General features: G+C 31.0%; 1 protein-coding gene, 1 long non-coding RNA gene and 1 other non-coding gene across 5 annotated transcripts in view; 1 reads left to right on the forward strand and 2 right to left on the reverse strand.

The window, feature by feature from the left end:
• Window positions 1-13,672, forward strand: part of Phlpp (PH domain leucine-rich repeat protein phosphatase) — a 102,049-nt gene extending 88,377 nt beyond the window's left edge. For all 3 annotated transcript variants that reach the window (XM_072911562.1, XM_072911560.1, XM_072911561.1), the window contains 11 exons: window positions 2,231-2,378; window positions 4,372-4,497; window positions 4,668-4,821; window positions 4,921-4,981; window positions 5,336-5,590; window positions 5,889-6,098; window positions 6,873-7,035; window positions 7,914-8,197; window positions 8,782-9,630; window positions 10,114-10,348; window positions 11,515-13,672. In XM_072911562.1, coding sequence (XP_072767663.1) covers window positions 2,231-2,378; window positions 4,372-4,497; window positions 4,668-4,821; window positions 4,921-4,981; window positions 5,336-5,590; window positions 5,889-6,098; window positions 6,873-7,035; window positions 7,914-8,197; window positions 8,782-9,630; window positions 10,114-10,348; window positions 11,515-11,970 — 2,941 coding nt within the window. In that variant the 3' untranslated portion in view covers window positions 11,971-13,672. The remainder of the gene's footprint in view (window positions 1-2,230; window positions 2,379-4,371; window positions 4,498-4,667; window positions 4,822-4,920; window positions 4,982-5,335; window positions 5,591-5,888; window positions 6,099-6,872; window positions 7,036-7,913; window positions 8,198-8,781; window positions 9,631-10,113; window positions 10,349-11,514) is intronic.
• LOC140676480 (uncharacterized) overlaps window positions 1-15,659 on the reverse strand; it is a 59,074-nt gene that overhangs the window by 36,094 nt on the left and 7,321 nt on the right. The gene's annotated exons all lie outside the window — the stretch shown is intronic.
• LOC140663309 (U5 spliceosomal RNA) lies at window positions 3,886-4,006 on the reverse strand. The gene has a single exon (XR_012046253.1). It is a non-coding gene; the product is annotated as a U5 spliceosomal RNA (small nuclear RNA).

Below are 15,659 nucleotides of genomic sequence, written 5' to 3' on the forward strand. Positions count from 1 at the left end.
TGGGACTTTTTCAGCCGATCGAGACGATAAGTTCGACAATTTTGAAAATCTGCGAGTGACAATAAAATCGAGGAATCGAAAGAATATCGTGTCATAATAATTTAAAAATATATATTATATGAAAATTTAGATAAATATAATATTTATGCCATGGATACTGAAAATATATTACATGTAAAAAAAAAGTGATCGATTTGTGAATCTAGAAAAATCGCCTTGTCAAGTTTAACGAGTTAACTTACAGCGAAAATAAAATGTTTATTGCAATGAGTTTGGATACTCCAGGATTTTGCAGCATTTGGAAAAAATGCATCCTCTCAAGAAGTCGAGGAAATAAATTATTAATATTAAAAAATCCTTAATTTTGTATTATACATTTGTATAACTCATACGCATTGCAGTGTAAAACAAATCTACAATATAAAACAATGATATTAGCAAGATAATATAAATAATATAAATAATATAAAGTTACTGGTAAATATTTGTGGTGAAGGAGTTGCAAAAATGTTCAAATATTTATTTATGTGTTGCATGTGTAATAAATTATTAAAGCAACGATAATCGATTATAAAAAGAAGGAGAAGATCTGCAAAATATCAGATTTATATAATTATGTGGCAAAAATTTCTGAACGATATCATCTTATTATAACGATCATCTAAAAAAAGACTTGAGATATACTTAAATATTGTCTCGCTTTTACAAACGAGCAACAACAAAGCAGCAAGAAGTAGCAAGGCAGGTGAGAAGTAACAAGTGCGCGTTCTAATGTGTGTGTGTAAGGCGACAATAGACTCATAAAATAAACACCACTAACGCTTTAATGCTACATTTACTTACAATCTGCCATAATTCACGTACATAATTCCTTAATCTTTCAGTTTTCTCTCTGTATTTTTATTAATAATCCCTAGTTATTTCTATTGTAATTATTTCTCGATTTATTTATTACAACAACTTATATCTTTCATAATTATGTGTTTAAATCTTGTATATAAAAGTCTTTTCTATAATATATTTATCAGTCTTTAAAATTGTTTACTTTCATATTTTCTTATATTATTAAAGCTCTTGGAAACTTGTTAGGTAACGTCTATAAATTTTTAATTGTTTGACACAAAACTATTAGCGATTTCACATCGTCGCTAAAAAAATAATCAATTCTCAGCTGATTAACGAGTATATGAATAAAAAAATAATATGTACATTTTAACAAAGAAATAAAGAATTTCTTTTGGCCAGATTATACTCTGCTGCGTTTACTATTAGAATCGCTATTATTTTGCCGGCAAAAATCGAAAGTCTGTCCGACGACACAGATGCTTACTGCAACGAAGTTTTCACTATAATTCGAAACTTTCTACTCAAGTGCACATCCTGTGGGCGGCTCGCTCGTTTAGGTTCACCGATTCGCGTGTCCGAAGCTTCGCGAAAAGTTACACCGCTGCGCTACGCCATAAAAATTACAATTTACGAACAAACTCTTTTACGAAAGACACATGAATTTCTCTTTTATTAATATCTTATACATGTTCAGGAGATTATCTTTAGAATAACATGAACAAAATGTTATCTGATGAAAAATAACAAACGGATTGATAAACTTTCCCCGTTATATTTCACGTTATAATTCACGTTATAATTCACGTTATAATTAATATATCAACACACGCAATCAAATCTTTATATCTCGATAAGTTTTTTCTATCATTTATTATTTATCTATTTAGTTTTTCATCTATTTAGTTTCCCTCTAACTTGATAAGAAAGTCTGTATTTTTTATATTAGAAATATTGTGCGAAGTATATTTGCTTGCAAGAAAACAACGGAGTAGAGAAGAAATGCAAAGGATTTATTTAAATACTAAAAATATTAACTTAAATATATATAATATATTTATTTATTTGAAATATTTATAGAATTATGTTAATTTGTTTAAACTTAAACAAAAAACTCAACTTTTTTGTAACATTAACTTAAAGCTATTTGAATCTTCTGTCTCTCTCTCTCTCTCTCTCTCTCTCTCTCTCTCTCTCTCTCTCTCTCTCTCTCTCTCTCTCTCTCTCTCTTCCCCCTCCCTGTCTACCTCTCTCCCTCTCTCTCTTTAAATAGAAGAATTATCCTTTTAAATATTTATATTTTCGAAATAACACACGATATTTTGCTAATCTATTTACAATATAATCTTTGTTTTTTTTTTTTTTTAACATTTAATAATTATTGCAGTCTGAGGGAGCTGATCCTTGACCGTAATGGCATCAAAGACTTACCGGACGAAGTGAGACGATTGAAAAACTTGAGGAATATTTCCATTGTCGGAAATTTATTCAACACTCCACCGTCTTTTTTCAACATGCGAGCTCTCGCTCTGACGGTATGTTAAAATATCTTGTGTACACAGAAAAAAAGAATATTCTTATTTCGACAATATCATTAGTTTCAAAATGTAAATCTTGAAATGAGATTATATTGCGTTAAACAAAGAAAATTTACTTGGATGAAGACATTTTATATAGTTCAACCAAGAAAAATATATTATTATTATTTAAGAATAATTGTCTTGAATGGAGAGGAAAAAATGTTGGATAGAAAATAATACGTGTTCAAATAGAAGATTATCATTTTCTTAGAGTTAAAATAATTATTTTATTCTTGAAATGACAATCGTAGTATTGAAATAAAATTATAATATTGTTAAAATTTAAGATTTTTAAATTCTTCCAAGAAGATTACAAATTGTTGCGTATATATGAAACAATGAACGCGTTTATATAAGTATATAAATTTTGATTTGACACTTACTTTTTTTCTGTGTACTCTCTAAATAGAGAGAAAATTAATAATAAATTTATGATATTTATAGTATATTCAAAATTCGCTTTAAATTACCTATAAATCGCGTAAGAAATTAAAAATGTTAAGAAGATATCAGAAGACTCTTGAGAGATTCGATTTATAATTTCATATTCAGTGTAATAAATAGTCAAAAATTTACGAATATTAGAATATAAATACACATTAAGGCACATAAAATTGTTTTCTATTCGAATATTATTATTATTATTATGTAGATAAGTTAATTATAGATTATCTAAAGTCAGTTTAATGCTTTATTAAATTATAGTGAATGCGATTATAAAAAAACTTCTGGTGACAGGCTCTAATTCTAGGCAGTTTTTATTGATCCGTTCTATTAGACCTTGACAGTAAACTATTCGCACGTATATCTAATATTTCATTATTATCTATATTTGTAAATGCAAAATATATATGAAATATGTTTCGCTTATAATACGTTTTGCTTTTAAAATAAAAAAAATGTTAGAAAATTTTAATTAAAAGTTAACGTATTTGAGTTTTTAGATTTGAATTTTCTCTATTACTTATGGAATATTAATAAGTAGCATAATTTATATTATTATATAACATACAAAAACATATATCATGTAACATATAAAAAATTAATTAATGCGAAAGTACTATTGATGTAAAAAATATGAATAATTAATCCTTTTCTATTATTACATTTCAGAGAAAAATATATATACATAACTACTCTTAATCAATTTAATTATATGAATTTATCAATTTAATCTCGCGTAAATATAAAAAGAATTAATGAGTATAAATATCAAGAATTTAATTACATAAACATCGATTAATCATAAATAAGAACGCACGATAGGATTTTTAATATTGAGAATTTGTTCGTATCGCTCTTGATAATGAAGAGAGGATAAGGAAGAGAGATTTACGCGCGAGGAATTTTATATACACAAGTATCACAAAACTTAAATTTTTATGGACAAAAAATTGATATTACGAACAATAATGTTGAGTATAATTTTCTATATACATAATTAATTTTATATTGATTTATGGACCCAAGCTTTCGCCGGGTACTCTAAAAAATTGTTGATATTCAAAAAGTTGTTCCCCTCCACGGAAATCTTTAGTAAAAGGCGAAAGATTTATTCGTGTATTGAAGGGAAACCAGAATGACAGACCGACTCATAGCAATCCTTGTATATCCAAACAAACGGATTTCACTTACAAGAAACGTTTCTGCTCGGTAGCCATCTAGTGGCCTGATCCAAAAGTAACAGTCAGCATTCATTTCGAAAGTCCAAGCGGTGCCTTTATAAATGCGCGCCAGTCAGATACAAAGATTAGCTTTTAATAAAATTTAGAAAATGAAAACATTTTATTTTTTTATTTTTTAAAATTTCTTAGTTAATTAATTTTATCAACTTTGTTAACTTTATAAATTTATCGTAAATTTTTTTGTCAATCTTATGTTCTGAAAGCCTCGACTCTTAAATCTTTTAAATTTATAAGTTTTATTTATTTTTTATAATAATCCGCAGGAAGTTCTGTCAAAGACAGATCATGAAAAGCCTTACAAAGAAGATAAAGCAATGCATAACAATTTACACAAGATTAATCTGAGAAATAATCAGCTGAAGGGAAACATAATCTTGGGAAATTATGGCGTAAGTTTATTTCTGCTATGTAAATCTCTCTTTTTTTTACTTTTTCATTTCTTATATTTACTTTTTCCCAAATCTGCTAATTGGCAAGCATCTTTTTGAGAAAAAATAAAATGAGAAAATTATGCCGTAAAGCGACTCTATTATTTTTTTCTGTTTGCAAACACCCAAAGAATCTAACGCATCTGGATGTCAGCGAAAATAGCATTGAAAAATTGGACATTAGCGCCTTGCAAGAATTGAGAAGCGTACGCTGCGCTCGAAATCACCTGACAGAATTAACTCTTTGCGGCAGAAATCTCGTATCACTCATCGCTGGAAATAATAGTGAGTGTAGATGTTAAGTCAATTAAAAAATTCTCAGAAAAAAGCAGAATTAAACGAATTAGATTAAAATAAATAATAAAATAAATGCAACTTTTACAGAACTGAAAAAACTAACCGTTGAACCTGTGCCAACTAATCTGGAGCATTTGGATGTGTCCTAGTAAGTAAATGTATAATACAGATTATAATGTATGTATATACATATACACATATCAAAATTAAAGAAAAAATGACAAAATATTTCAAAATTAATTAGTTAATATTATTTTTTTAATGTATTGTATTCTCTATACATGTAAGAGTTTATTTTTTTTTTTTTTAATATTTATTGTTAAAAATATGAAAATAATCTGGAGAAAATCTATTTTAACCCGCTGCTTATTGTTAATCAAATATATTTCAGTGGATCATTTAATAATATATTAAATTATAAATAATATATCAGATTTAATATTTTTTCCTTTCATCATTTCGTTAATTTTTTTGTCTTACGTAAAATTATATACACTTTTAGCAATAATTTAGACGCATTGCCAGAATGGACGACTGAATTACCAGCATTGCGCGTTCTTTTCGCGTCGCACAATGCATTGACTGCCCTACCAGACAGACTGCTGTCACAGCCATCGAGATTAGAAGTTCTCCATTTGCCTCATAATCGATTACAAGCCCTACCACCGCCCAGAAGACCACTGAATATCGTTCATTTAACTCTTCAGGGAAATATGTTAACCACGCTACCGACTAGCTTTTTCGTCAACACTGAAAAGTAAGACAGCAATCTTTTTCGTCGATATATTGTAAATGGAGACTCATCTAATAAAATTCTAATCACAAAGAGACGCGAATAATAATAATATTACATCTCATTTATATGCAACAATAATGGTGAAGAAATGTGTGCATTATAAATTTGAAGAGAATTGATCTTAGGAGAAAATTAAAGTTTCCAACGTATGTACCGTGTTAGCAAATTGTATTTAACTATCCTAAGTAAACTTATCGTCGTTCCCTTCGTCGTAAACTGCGACGAAGACTGCGCCTCGCACTTACAAACTCCTTTCCAGGATGAAAGTTTTGAACCTCTCCAACAATCGGCTCTCCGAACTACCATATCGCGAGGAAGCCGGCAAAAGCCATCAGGGATCGCACACCTTGGAGAAATTATATGTCACGGCGAATTGCCTGACCGATACCGCCCTAGACGCTCTCGCGAAGTTTACGTCCCTGAGAATTCTTCATATTGCTTACAACACCCTGGACACGTTACCGGAAAGGTGAGCACATACTCATTTTACGCGAAGGGGAAAACAATGATCTAACCCGGTATCGAAATACAATAAAAATCAAAATGTGTAATAAAAATTAATTTCTCACAAGGAGAGGGTTGGAAGTGTTCCTCTCCGATTTTAATGAGCTTGGAATATGTTGTAGTCTAGGTCAAAATAGGAGACACGTATTTTTTTATATGTACTCTTACGGCAGTTAAGGGGGTGAAACACCCTTTTGAAAAAAATCGGTTTTTATATTTCTGAGCGAATACCGTCGAAACAATAAGAGATATAAAAAAAAGTTTCCAATAAAAGTTTTATGGTTTTTAATGTACTTTAAAACTGCATAATCAGATTTTCAAAAATTGAAGGGGGAAGCGGGGGATTTCGAAAAATGTGACATTTTCGTAAAAAACTTTCATTAGAAACCGATTTTTTTCAAGAGGGTGTTTCACCCCCTTAACAGCCATAAGAGCACATATAAAAAAAATACGTGTCTCCTATTTTGATTTAGACTACAACATATTCAAAGCTCATTAAAATCGAAGGGGGACACTTCCAACCCTTTCCTTGTCAGTAAACTATTCTATCTCTCTTTCAAATAATTTTATAATTATAATTATAATATAATTAATATTCATAATTAAATTGCAAACTTTTCGAAGTGTTTCTCAATTTCAGAACTGATAAGAATACTATTTTATCGCACGTGTTAGCATAAATAAAATATATTCAAAGCTATTTACAACATGTTTAAAATTAACGCGAAAAATCTTGCAGTTGCATAGCTGCGTGGAGCGATCTAGAGGAATTGGTGCTGTCTGGAAATCGATTACAGTATCTTCCAGACAACGTGGCCAATTTGCAACACTTACGGGTGCTGCGCGTGCATTCTAATCGACTGTTAACATGTCCCACCTTCGGTAAAACGACGTCCTTGAAGGTGAGACTCTAGAACACGTGCGCAAACGTTTAGTCATACATATCGAGCAATTTGCAATGTACGCAAGATAAACGGGACACTAAGACTGAAATTGCGAAAATGTAAAACTGTTACACATTCTCCGCTTACTTAAGCGGAAAAGATATACACGAAGTGTTTATTTTGACTCTATTATAGTACTAATTAATTCTTTGTACTTAATTCTTTATACGAAGTTGACCTAGAAAGCAAAAGACTGTAGTAATTATCTCTTTAAATAATTTAGTATACTTTTTATGTAAACGCATCAAATGTAAATTATGATTAGAAAAAATGCATAAGAGAATAAAAAATCTAATTAAATTATACGTAATATTCGAAAATATTCAATATTTAGAACTTTTAAGTATGTGCTTAATTATGAAATTATATATTCTCTCTATTAATAATCTTAATTTTTTATTATGTATTTTCATTATTAATTACTTTCGTTCGATATTTTAAACAAAATATAATTTATAGTATAAATAATTCAAAATATTGAATAAAATCATAATAAAAATAATGCAAAATATTTAATAAAAATTTATAATATAAATAAATCAAAATATTGAACAATTATTCAGTTGAATAATAATTATTGATAAATAATATTTTTACGAATTTTATAATTATATGTATAAATATATATATATATATATATATATATATATATATATATATATATATATGTATAATTTTTATTTGGCGGAATATATGTTAAAAATGCAATACCTACAAAGTGTTTGTTTATAATGTAGAACACGACGCGAATATTTATAAATATTAAAAATACATGTTAATGATATAGTATGAGTAAGTAAATGAAGGAATGTAACTTAATGTATTATCTCATCTAGGTGTTAGATCTCGCGCACAATCAACTGGATAGGGTAAATCTTGCCACATTAGTGCCACCGCAATTACAGTTTCTCGATATATCCTGCAATTCTCGATTACACGTGGATCCACGACAGTTCCAAGTCTATAGATCCCAGAGACCGATATCTCTGGTAGACGTATCTGGACAAAACAGACCCAGTCTGCCGTCTCATCCGCATCAACAGGAAATTGTTGTGGCCGAGAAGAATGCCGAGCAACCGTGGCGGTTAGGCTTCTCGGAAACTGCGGGTTCTCGCGAAAGGTAATTATTTAATGACGAATATATATATATATATATATATATATATATATATATATATATATATATATATATATATAATATTTCCTTCACAAAAAGAATAAATAAAAGTTATAATAAAAGTTAGAATAAATTGATAGCTGGAAGAAAAAAATATCAATTCTTCTATTCTATTTATTTATCCATCTATTCTATTTCTGCAATTCTTTGTTATTAACCCTTACTCCGTACTGATGGATCATTTTTTCTAACAACGCGTCAATTTCTCGAAAACAAATAATCATAAAATAATATATTTAAGTAAATTATTTTGTCAAATTTATTATTTTAGTCTTTATTTAGAATGTTCAAAGAAGGTATATACATTTTTTCAGATTTTTTAAAACACTTTACATATTAATAAACTTATCGAAAAAATACACTGACCCACCTGTACAGTTAGAAGGTGCCAAAAATAACAATACGGAGTAAGGGTTAAGAAGCTAATTGATTTTTACGAAAGAAATCTCGTTATCTATCTCCTGCAGAACGTAAATAATATTGAAATGCGCATTGTCTAGAAGTTGAAAGAACTCTTATATTTGCAGGCTGTACATTTCTCAAGTACGAATGCCGTCCTTCTGTAACGTCGAAGGTCTGTTCGGCATCTTCGACGGTGGTTCTAATCAGGAAGCACCTAGTGCCCTTCAAGAAATGATTCCGCGTCTCTTGCTGGAGGAGCGAACAATACGAGAAACATCGAAAGAGTACCTGAAGTACACCTTACTGTCGGCACATAGAGAACTCCGAGAAAAAGGTCAGAAATATGGTGTGGACGCCACTCTCGTCCATGTAGTTAAATTACCATCGCAGCAGGGATATCCAAAATCCTCGACCAAGTACTCTCTAAAGGTAGCTTCATGCGGAGAGGCGAAAGCCGTCCTTTGTCGAGCAGCCGGTCCTTTGACCCTTGCCGCGTCTAAAAAAGCTAGAGAATCAGTGAAGAATCAGTTAGGGAACGCTGCCATGTTCCCGCTGGTAGTGCCCGATCCGATGTACGAAGAAGCGACTCTGGAGGACGACGACGAGTTCGTCATAGTCGCCAATCGGAGATTGTGGGAAGTCCTGAGCATCCAGGAGGCCGTGAGGGAGGCCAGAGCCGAGGCCAGTCCAGTTTTGGCCGCAAAGAGACTGCAGGATCTGGCGCAAGCCTACGGCGCCGAGGACAATTTAAGCATCATCGTCGTGAGATTGGCCGGGCCGAGCCCAGGTGACATGGATCAGCTGATGCGCGAGCTCAGACACGTTGTCGGGAAAAATAGAGGCCAGACAGGCGACGGCGCATGTCCCTGTCCTTGTTGCGTGCCACCGGCGGCGCACAAACCTCCAGCGGCCTGCTGTTGTCATGCAAGCGAGGGCTATTATCTTAATGGAGTATTAAAGAATATAGTAAACAGGTAAGAGTAAAAAAAAGATGACGCAAACATATCGTTATATAAAAAGTTTGATGGCGGACAAACCGATCGATATGTCGTGAATTTATGCAACGTTAAAGTATACAGACGAAATATTCAAGCAAATAATATTTATATTAATTCTGTTAATTTTATAATTTTTATTATATGTTTAAGTATTTAAATAATTATGTATTTTTATCTCGAAAAAGTATGTAACATTTATTAATTAATTATAATAAATATTACAATTATTTATAAGTATTCATTAATTGAGAAGAATTGATCAATATTTTGTTCTAAGATTAAAGTTTCTGAGATCAAAAGTTGACGTCTCTATCGAGAATGTCTAAATTTCTATTTTTTTATATTAGAAAAAAAATCTAATCTTTCTGTCATATTAGAATAACCACGGAAAAAATTTGAAAGATTTTATTCCTCTCGATAAGAACAATAATAAAATAAAGTTTTTTTCTTCTTTCACAGATCCAATAAGGTTCACGGAGGTTCCGGAAGATATTTTAAGAATTCTAGATCAACACAAGAAAACGAAAGCCCTCCTTACAGAGACGATCGCAGCTCGCCGAGTGGACAGTCTGATCAAGCTAGCGACAGTACTTTCAAGTCTCGTCATCCATCAGGAAGGATGTGGACAGGAAGCGCGGCTTCCAGAACGACGAACAAGGCACACCAGAGTGTTCTTATGCAGGAGACGCGGAAGGTAAACCTCTCGAATCTCTCCATTAATTTGCTCTCGAAAAACTTTATAGAAAAATACACCGACATGCGACACGGAAGACGGAGAAAATGCTGTAAAAGTCGCGATTCTTTCTATCGAAGTAGCAAATATTGAAGAAGAAATGTTGATCTACAAAACATACGAGAATATTTATAAGAGATATAAACGGAAAAAAGATATGTCGAATCTATAATATGAGGGAAAGATCACTAAATAGTGTGTCACAAATAATTGTTAAAAAAAAAATTCTGCATAAACTGTTATCAAGTTGAATTGTGTCGATAATCATCACCACAATAGAATTTAATTTATTCCATTTTACAATTATCTCACATCTATTTGTAACTTAATTAAATACAGCCATTGACAAAATTATTAGACACCCTTAAATTTTCCGTGTTTCTTATTTTGTAAATAGTATATAAATACTAAAAAGATTAAAAAATTTTAATAAACTATCGATAGCATTTTAAAGCTGAAATTTCAAGCTTTAAAATGTTTTTTTAATTTTTCGCCTAGTGTCGACAACAGGTCTGAAAAATACAGATTTAGTTTCAAAATTATGTATCTCGCTGAGAAATTTTTTTACCGAGTTGCAGAGTGTCAAAAATACAATAAAATTTTAAGAAACGAAACGATGTTCTTTTTTAAAGCACGAAACAAGGAAAATACAAAAATTTTGTAATGTACTGATAACGTATTAAAGTTGCTATTGGAAATTAAAAAAATTTTTGTATTTTCCTTGTTCGGTAAAAAAATTTCTCTCGAAAAATTTAAGTCAAGTTCCATAAACTACAACATTTTGCCTACAAAGTATTTTTTTTAAAACTTTCCTACAATTTTTTTTGGCCGAGATAGACAATTTTGAAACTAAATCTGTATTTTTCAGACATGTTGTCGATGCTGGGCGAAAAATTATCGCAAACGAAAAATTAAAAAAAACATTTTAAACCTTTAAAGTGCTATCGATAGTTTTTTAAAATCTTTTAATCTTTTTAGTATTAACAAAATAAGAAATACGAAAAATTTAAGGGTGCCTAATAATTTTGTCAACGGTTGTATATTTAGCAGAATTTTTGTTCAAATAACCAATTGTGACATACTTAATCTGATTTTCTCCTCGTATTTAAATTCTCTGTCTCTTTCAGATATCACCGTGCATGCCTACCCAGGAGGACGCCGTCTCGGAGAGGTCCGGTGTCCTCAGCGAGGAGCAATTCCGTTGCTGGGAATACATGCTTGAGCAAAACACTCAGCTGTTATTTGACAAGGAGCTAGACACGCTAACGAAGGCGCCGTTGCGTCAGGCGAGGTCGACGCCGCAGCTGAGCGGCGGCAACTTGCCCTTCCTGTCAAAGAGATTCGGCAGTGCGAGATCTTTCAACCCCACGTTGCCGCGACCACCGGTCGTTCGTTTTGGTAGCGGAAGGAGATTGCTGAACGGCGGACCGAATGCTGCCTACTTCGGCAGCCTACAGAGGCTGATGCCTTATAATCTGGAGTACGACTTTGCCGTCATCCAGGAGAGGAACGGCATGGACTCGCTCGAGCAGGACGCCACGAGGATGCAGCAATATTGGGGGGTAGCCACTACCGAACTATAGGGTAGACAAGAATGACACTGACATACACGACAAGAGGAGTAAAGACCGAAAAAATAAAAAAGAGAGATGAAAAAAAATATTAACGCAAGATTCAACAAGAATTAACGAGAATGAAAAGGATGCCCTGTTAATAAAATTGGGAATTCTATTTCGAAGAAGCTTTCATATTTCTCTCTCTCTCTCTCTCTCTCTCTCTCTCTTATAGTATATTTAATTGCGATCTGACAACTCGACAAACGGCATGAAGCCATTGGTTTGAAAATCGCAAGACGATAGATTAATTCCGGCGAACAATCCAATAACCGGGAGTAATTTATCTCGAATAGCTCGCGACGGCGCGAAGTAATTGCAGCTCCGTAGTCTAATTATCACATTGGAAGGCGTAATTAATAGAATACAGCGGAACGGAACAGAGCGGAACGTCGTCAAGCGCAAACGCGCACAATCGCATTGATATCGATCGTACTGATAACAATGACACGCGGTAATAACAAGCCGCGAAATTCTTCATGCAACCAACGTGCAACGAGAGACAGCAAGATTTATACCGAAACTTTGTAATTTATCGCAACCGAATCCCGTGTAAATAAAGAGACCCGCGCGCTCCTTTATGCTACACAAAGTCTATTTTATTTCTTTATAATGGTAGATGCGAAAAATTCTACATTATCGTGGAACTTTACGGCGTATGCGAAACGCGATACCGCAGAAAATAGGCCAAGTAAAAGTTATAGAGATCGAAAAAAAAAAATTCGTTTATATCTTTAACATTTTATCTTCCTTTTTTTGATATTGTAAAAAAATTTCTCGCGTGAATTTACCTTTATGTTTGCCTTGCGATATTTCACAAATCTCAATATATTCAATTTACTCTTCCATATTTTTTTATCATACGCTTCGTATCTTTTTCTCATAGAGTTTTAAAATTATATTTTGTACATACAGATTTTCTCTTATATATTTTACATGTACAAGTAATTTATAATATGTTCGTATGCTGTGTGACACTTTCTTTGCGATAAGTTTTTGGACAATAATGCCAAGAAATACGTGATACTAATGGACACAATGGTGCCGGACGATCTCGTGCTTTCAACGTTGCACCAATGCGTGTATACCATGTGTCGATATCTCGGCTTATAACAATATACAGGGTTGTAATAAATCGCGACATTTCATTTAAGAGATAATTTATTTCGCGTGAAACGTTGATAAGTTGATTAAAATATTAATTGATATTTTTTTTTATACTAAAGGTCGTTAAATTGTGAGAAATTGGATTCTGATACTTAAGTCAACAATCTCACATTTTTTATTTCGTAGATTTAGAATTCTTCACAAATCTAATATAAATAATGGCTGATAAGTTAAAATTTTTCGTCATCAATTTTTAGTAAACAATATTCAACACATTTATAAAAAACTTTTTATTTAATATGAAAAGATCGAGATTGATCAGGGATACTATATATTACGAGAAAGATTAAAGAAAACAATCTAAGAGCATGCTTCCGAAATGAGTTCATTTTTCAGATCTCTATCGCGTGCGTATCGTTTAATCACGTATATTTTATTCCTTTTTTTATCGGAATTATGCTCTTTGATTACGAAAAAAATCATACAAAGAAATTATTTTTTATAAATATAACTATAGTTTTATAAATAAAACTATTTTTGTATTTTTTAATGTAGTGTAAAATATGCCCCGGAAAAAAGTATGTTCCAATAACAGATTTATATTTGTCTGAAATTAATATTCTTAAAATTGAAAGATAGAGTTACTTGAAGAACATCTTATAAATATATAAAATTTACCATAAAAAATTTATTAAATTTATTAATATAATATAAAGTAATAAAAATCTTCAAAACTGATTATTTGATATTTGATATATATATATAAAATTTTGTAAGTAAATCTTATTTTCTATAGATATTGAACAGATACATGCACACAAATATGTGAGTCAAATATTTCATATATCAAACACTGCTGTCAGTGCATACATTCTCCGTGTCATTATGTAAAAAAATTGTACCTGAAACTGGACCAAATAAATCATGACACACAGTCATCTATTGTTAACGCAGAACAAACTATATACGTTACAAATAGCAGCATATTCGGCATTTAACGAGAATATTCAACATTTTTATATGTGTTAAAAAAGTTTTGCGTTTAAAATTTCGAATATTTAACATTCCTCAAATATTTCAGATTTACATATCGAAAGAAGGCAAAAACAATATCACGATTTTATTTATTCATCTTTTTCTGTTATTCTTGTTGTCTAATCAAGATGTACTCTCTCAACCATGTACAATGTAATTTCTTTCTCATTTTTTTCTTCTTTTTTCAAATTTCAAAGAGCGATCAAATACGTGAAGAAAAACTAAATTACAAAAGAGACTGAAAAAATTTATCAAAAGAGAAGAATAAATTCATGAAAGGTAGAACTCGCGCGAATCTACTGATTGACATGTCATTATTCTAAACATGCCATTATTCGTTACATTTTAATTTCACTTCCTGTCTATCCTTGTGCGTCCGCATAATCGTATAATCGTTTCCTTTCGTGACTCGATCTGAGCGAATATAATATCAATAGATAATGATATTTTCCAGACTCGTGTAGTCGCGTCTGTCTATTAATTTCTCTCCATTGACCTTGGCAGGTGTTATTTTATTTGTAACACGCTATCACGCTGATATTGAATTTTTCTATAATAATTTTCCAATTAGTGAGAAGAAACGGCAGATTAAATAAAGTAAGACTTTTTGTATATATGAAACTTTGCTCCAGGCAAAATGTATAAAATAATGACAAGAAGAGGGAAAAAGAAAGAGTACTTGAAGATTTCGTTTACTTTCTTTCTTCAAAAATCTCTATCAAAGTTTAATTGGCGTAATATTTAACGGGAAAGATTGAAGAATCGACAAGTCATTATAAAATTTAAAAAATAAAAGAATATTACGAGAGCTTATTTCTCGGTCAATTAATTAAAAATTAGGGACTTTAGAACTTTATTTACAGGGAAGGGAAAGGAGGATTTTTTGTGTATTGAAATATATTTAAAAAAAAAGCTAATAATTGATGATTTAATAATAGAGAATTAAAAGCTAAAAAATTCAGCCATATCTTTCACTGATACTTTAATGTTTAATGCACAATAATGTAATATAAATTTGCAGCAAAGTAACGTTTTTTCATGTTTTATATAAATTTATCAAAAATATATCAAAAATTTATCAAATATTTTTTTTGATACACCAAAATATAAAATGTAAAAAAATGTAAATTTTTTTCTATAATCGTGCATAACGGAGACTTATCTTTTACTGATTCAGCATGTGCTTTCCTTTCAACGGGTCTATCGAGCACGAGCATAAGCAGTTTTTTTGTCGGACTTTGGAATATCCCAATTTATTTGCTGTTATCGACAACTAAAATGCATAATAATTGTGGTCTATTTTTATATATGCGATTCTCTTCATTATTAAAATATAAAACATGCCTATCTTATCTTGACCTTATTAATAAGCACTATAATTCTTAATAATAGCAAAAATATTTTTTTCAATTATTTCAAAATAATATTTTATTGTTATGTTGCCACAAACTTCCTTTAAAGAACCATAGCGATAAGAAAATTGTTTAATGCAAAAAAGTACATTCAATTAATTTATA

The sequence above is a fragment of the Anoplolepis gracilipes genome, chromosome 2, assembly GCF_047496725.1.
Source record: "Anoplolepis gracilipes chromosome 2, ASM4749672v1, whole genome shotgun sequence".
NCBI classification, from domain to species: Eukaryota; Metazoa; Arthropoda; class Insecta; order Hymenoptera; family Formicidae; genus Anoplolepis; species Anoplolepis gracilipes.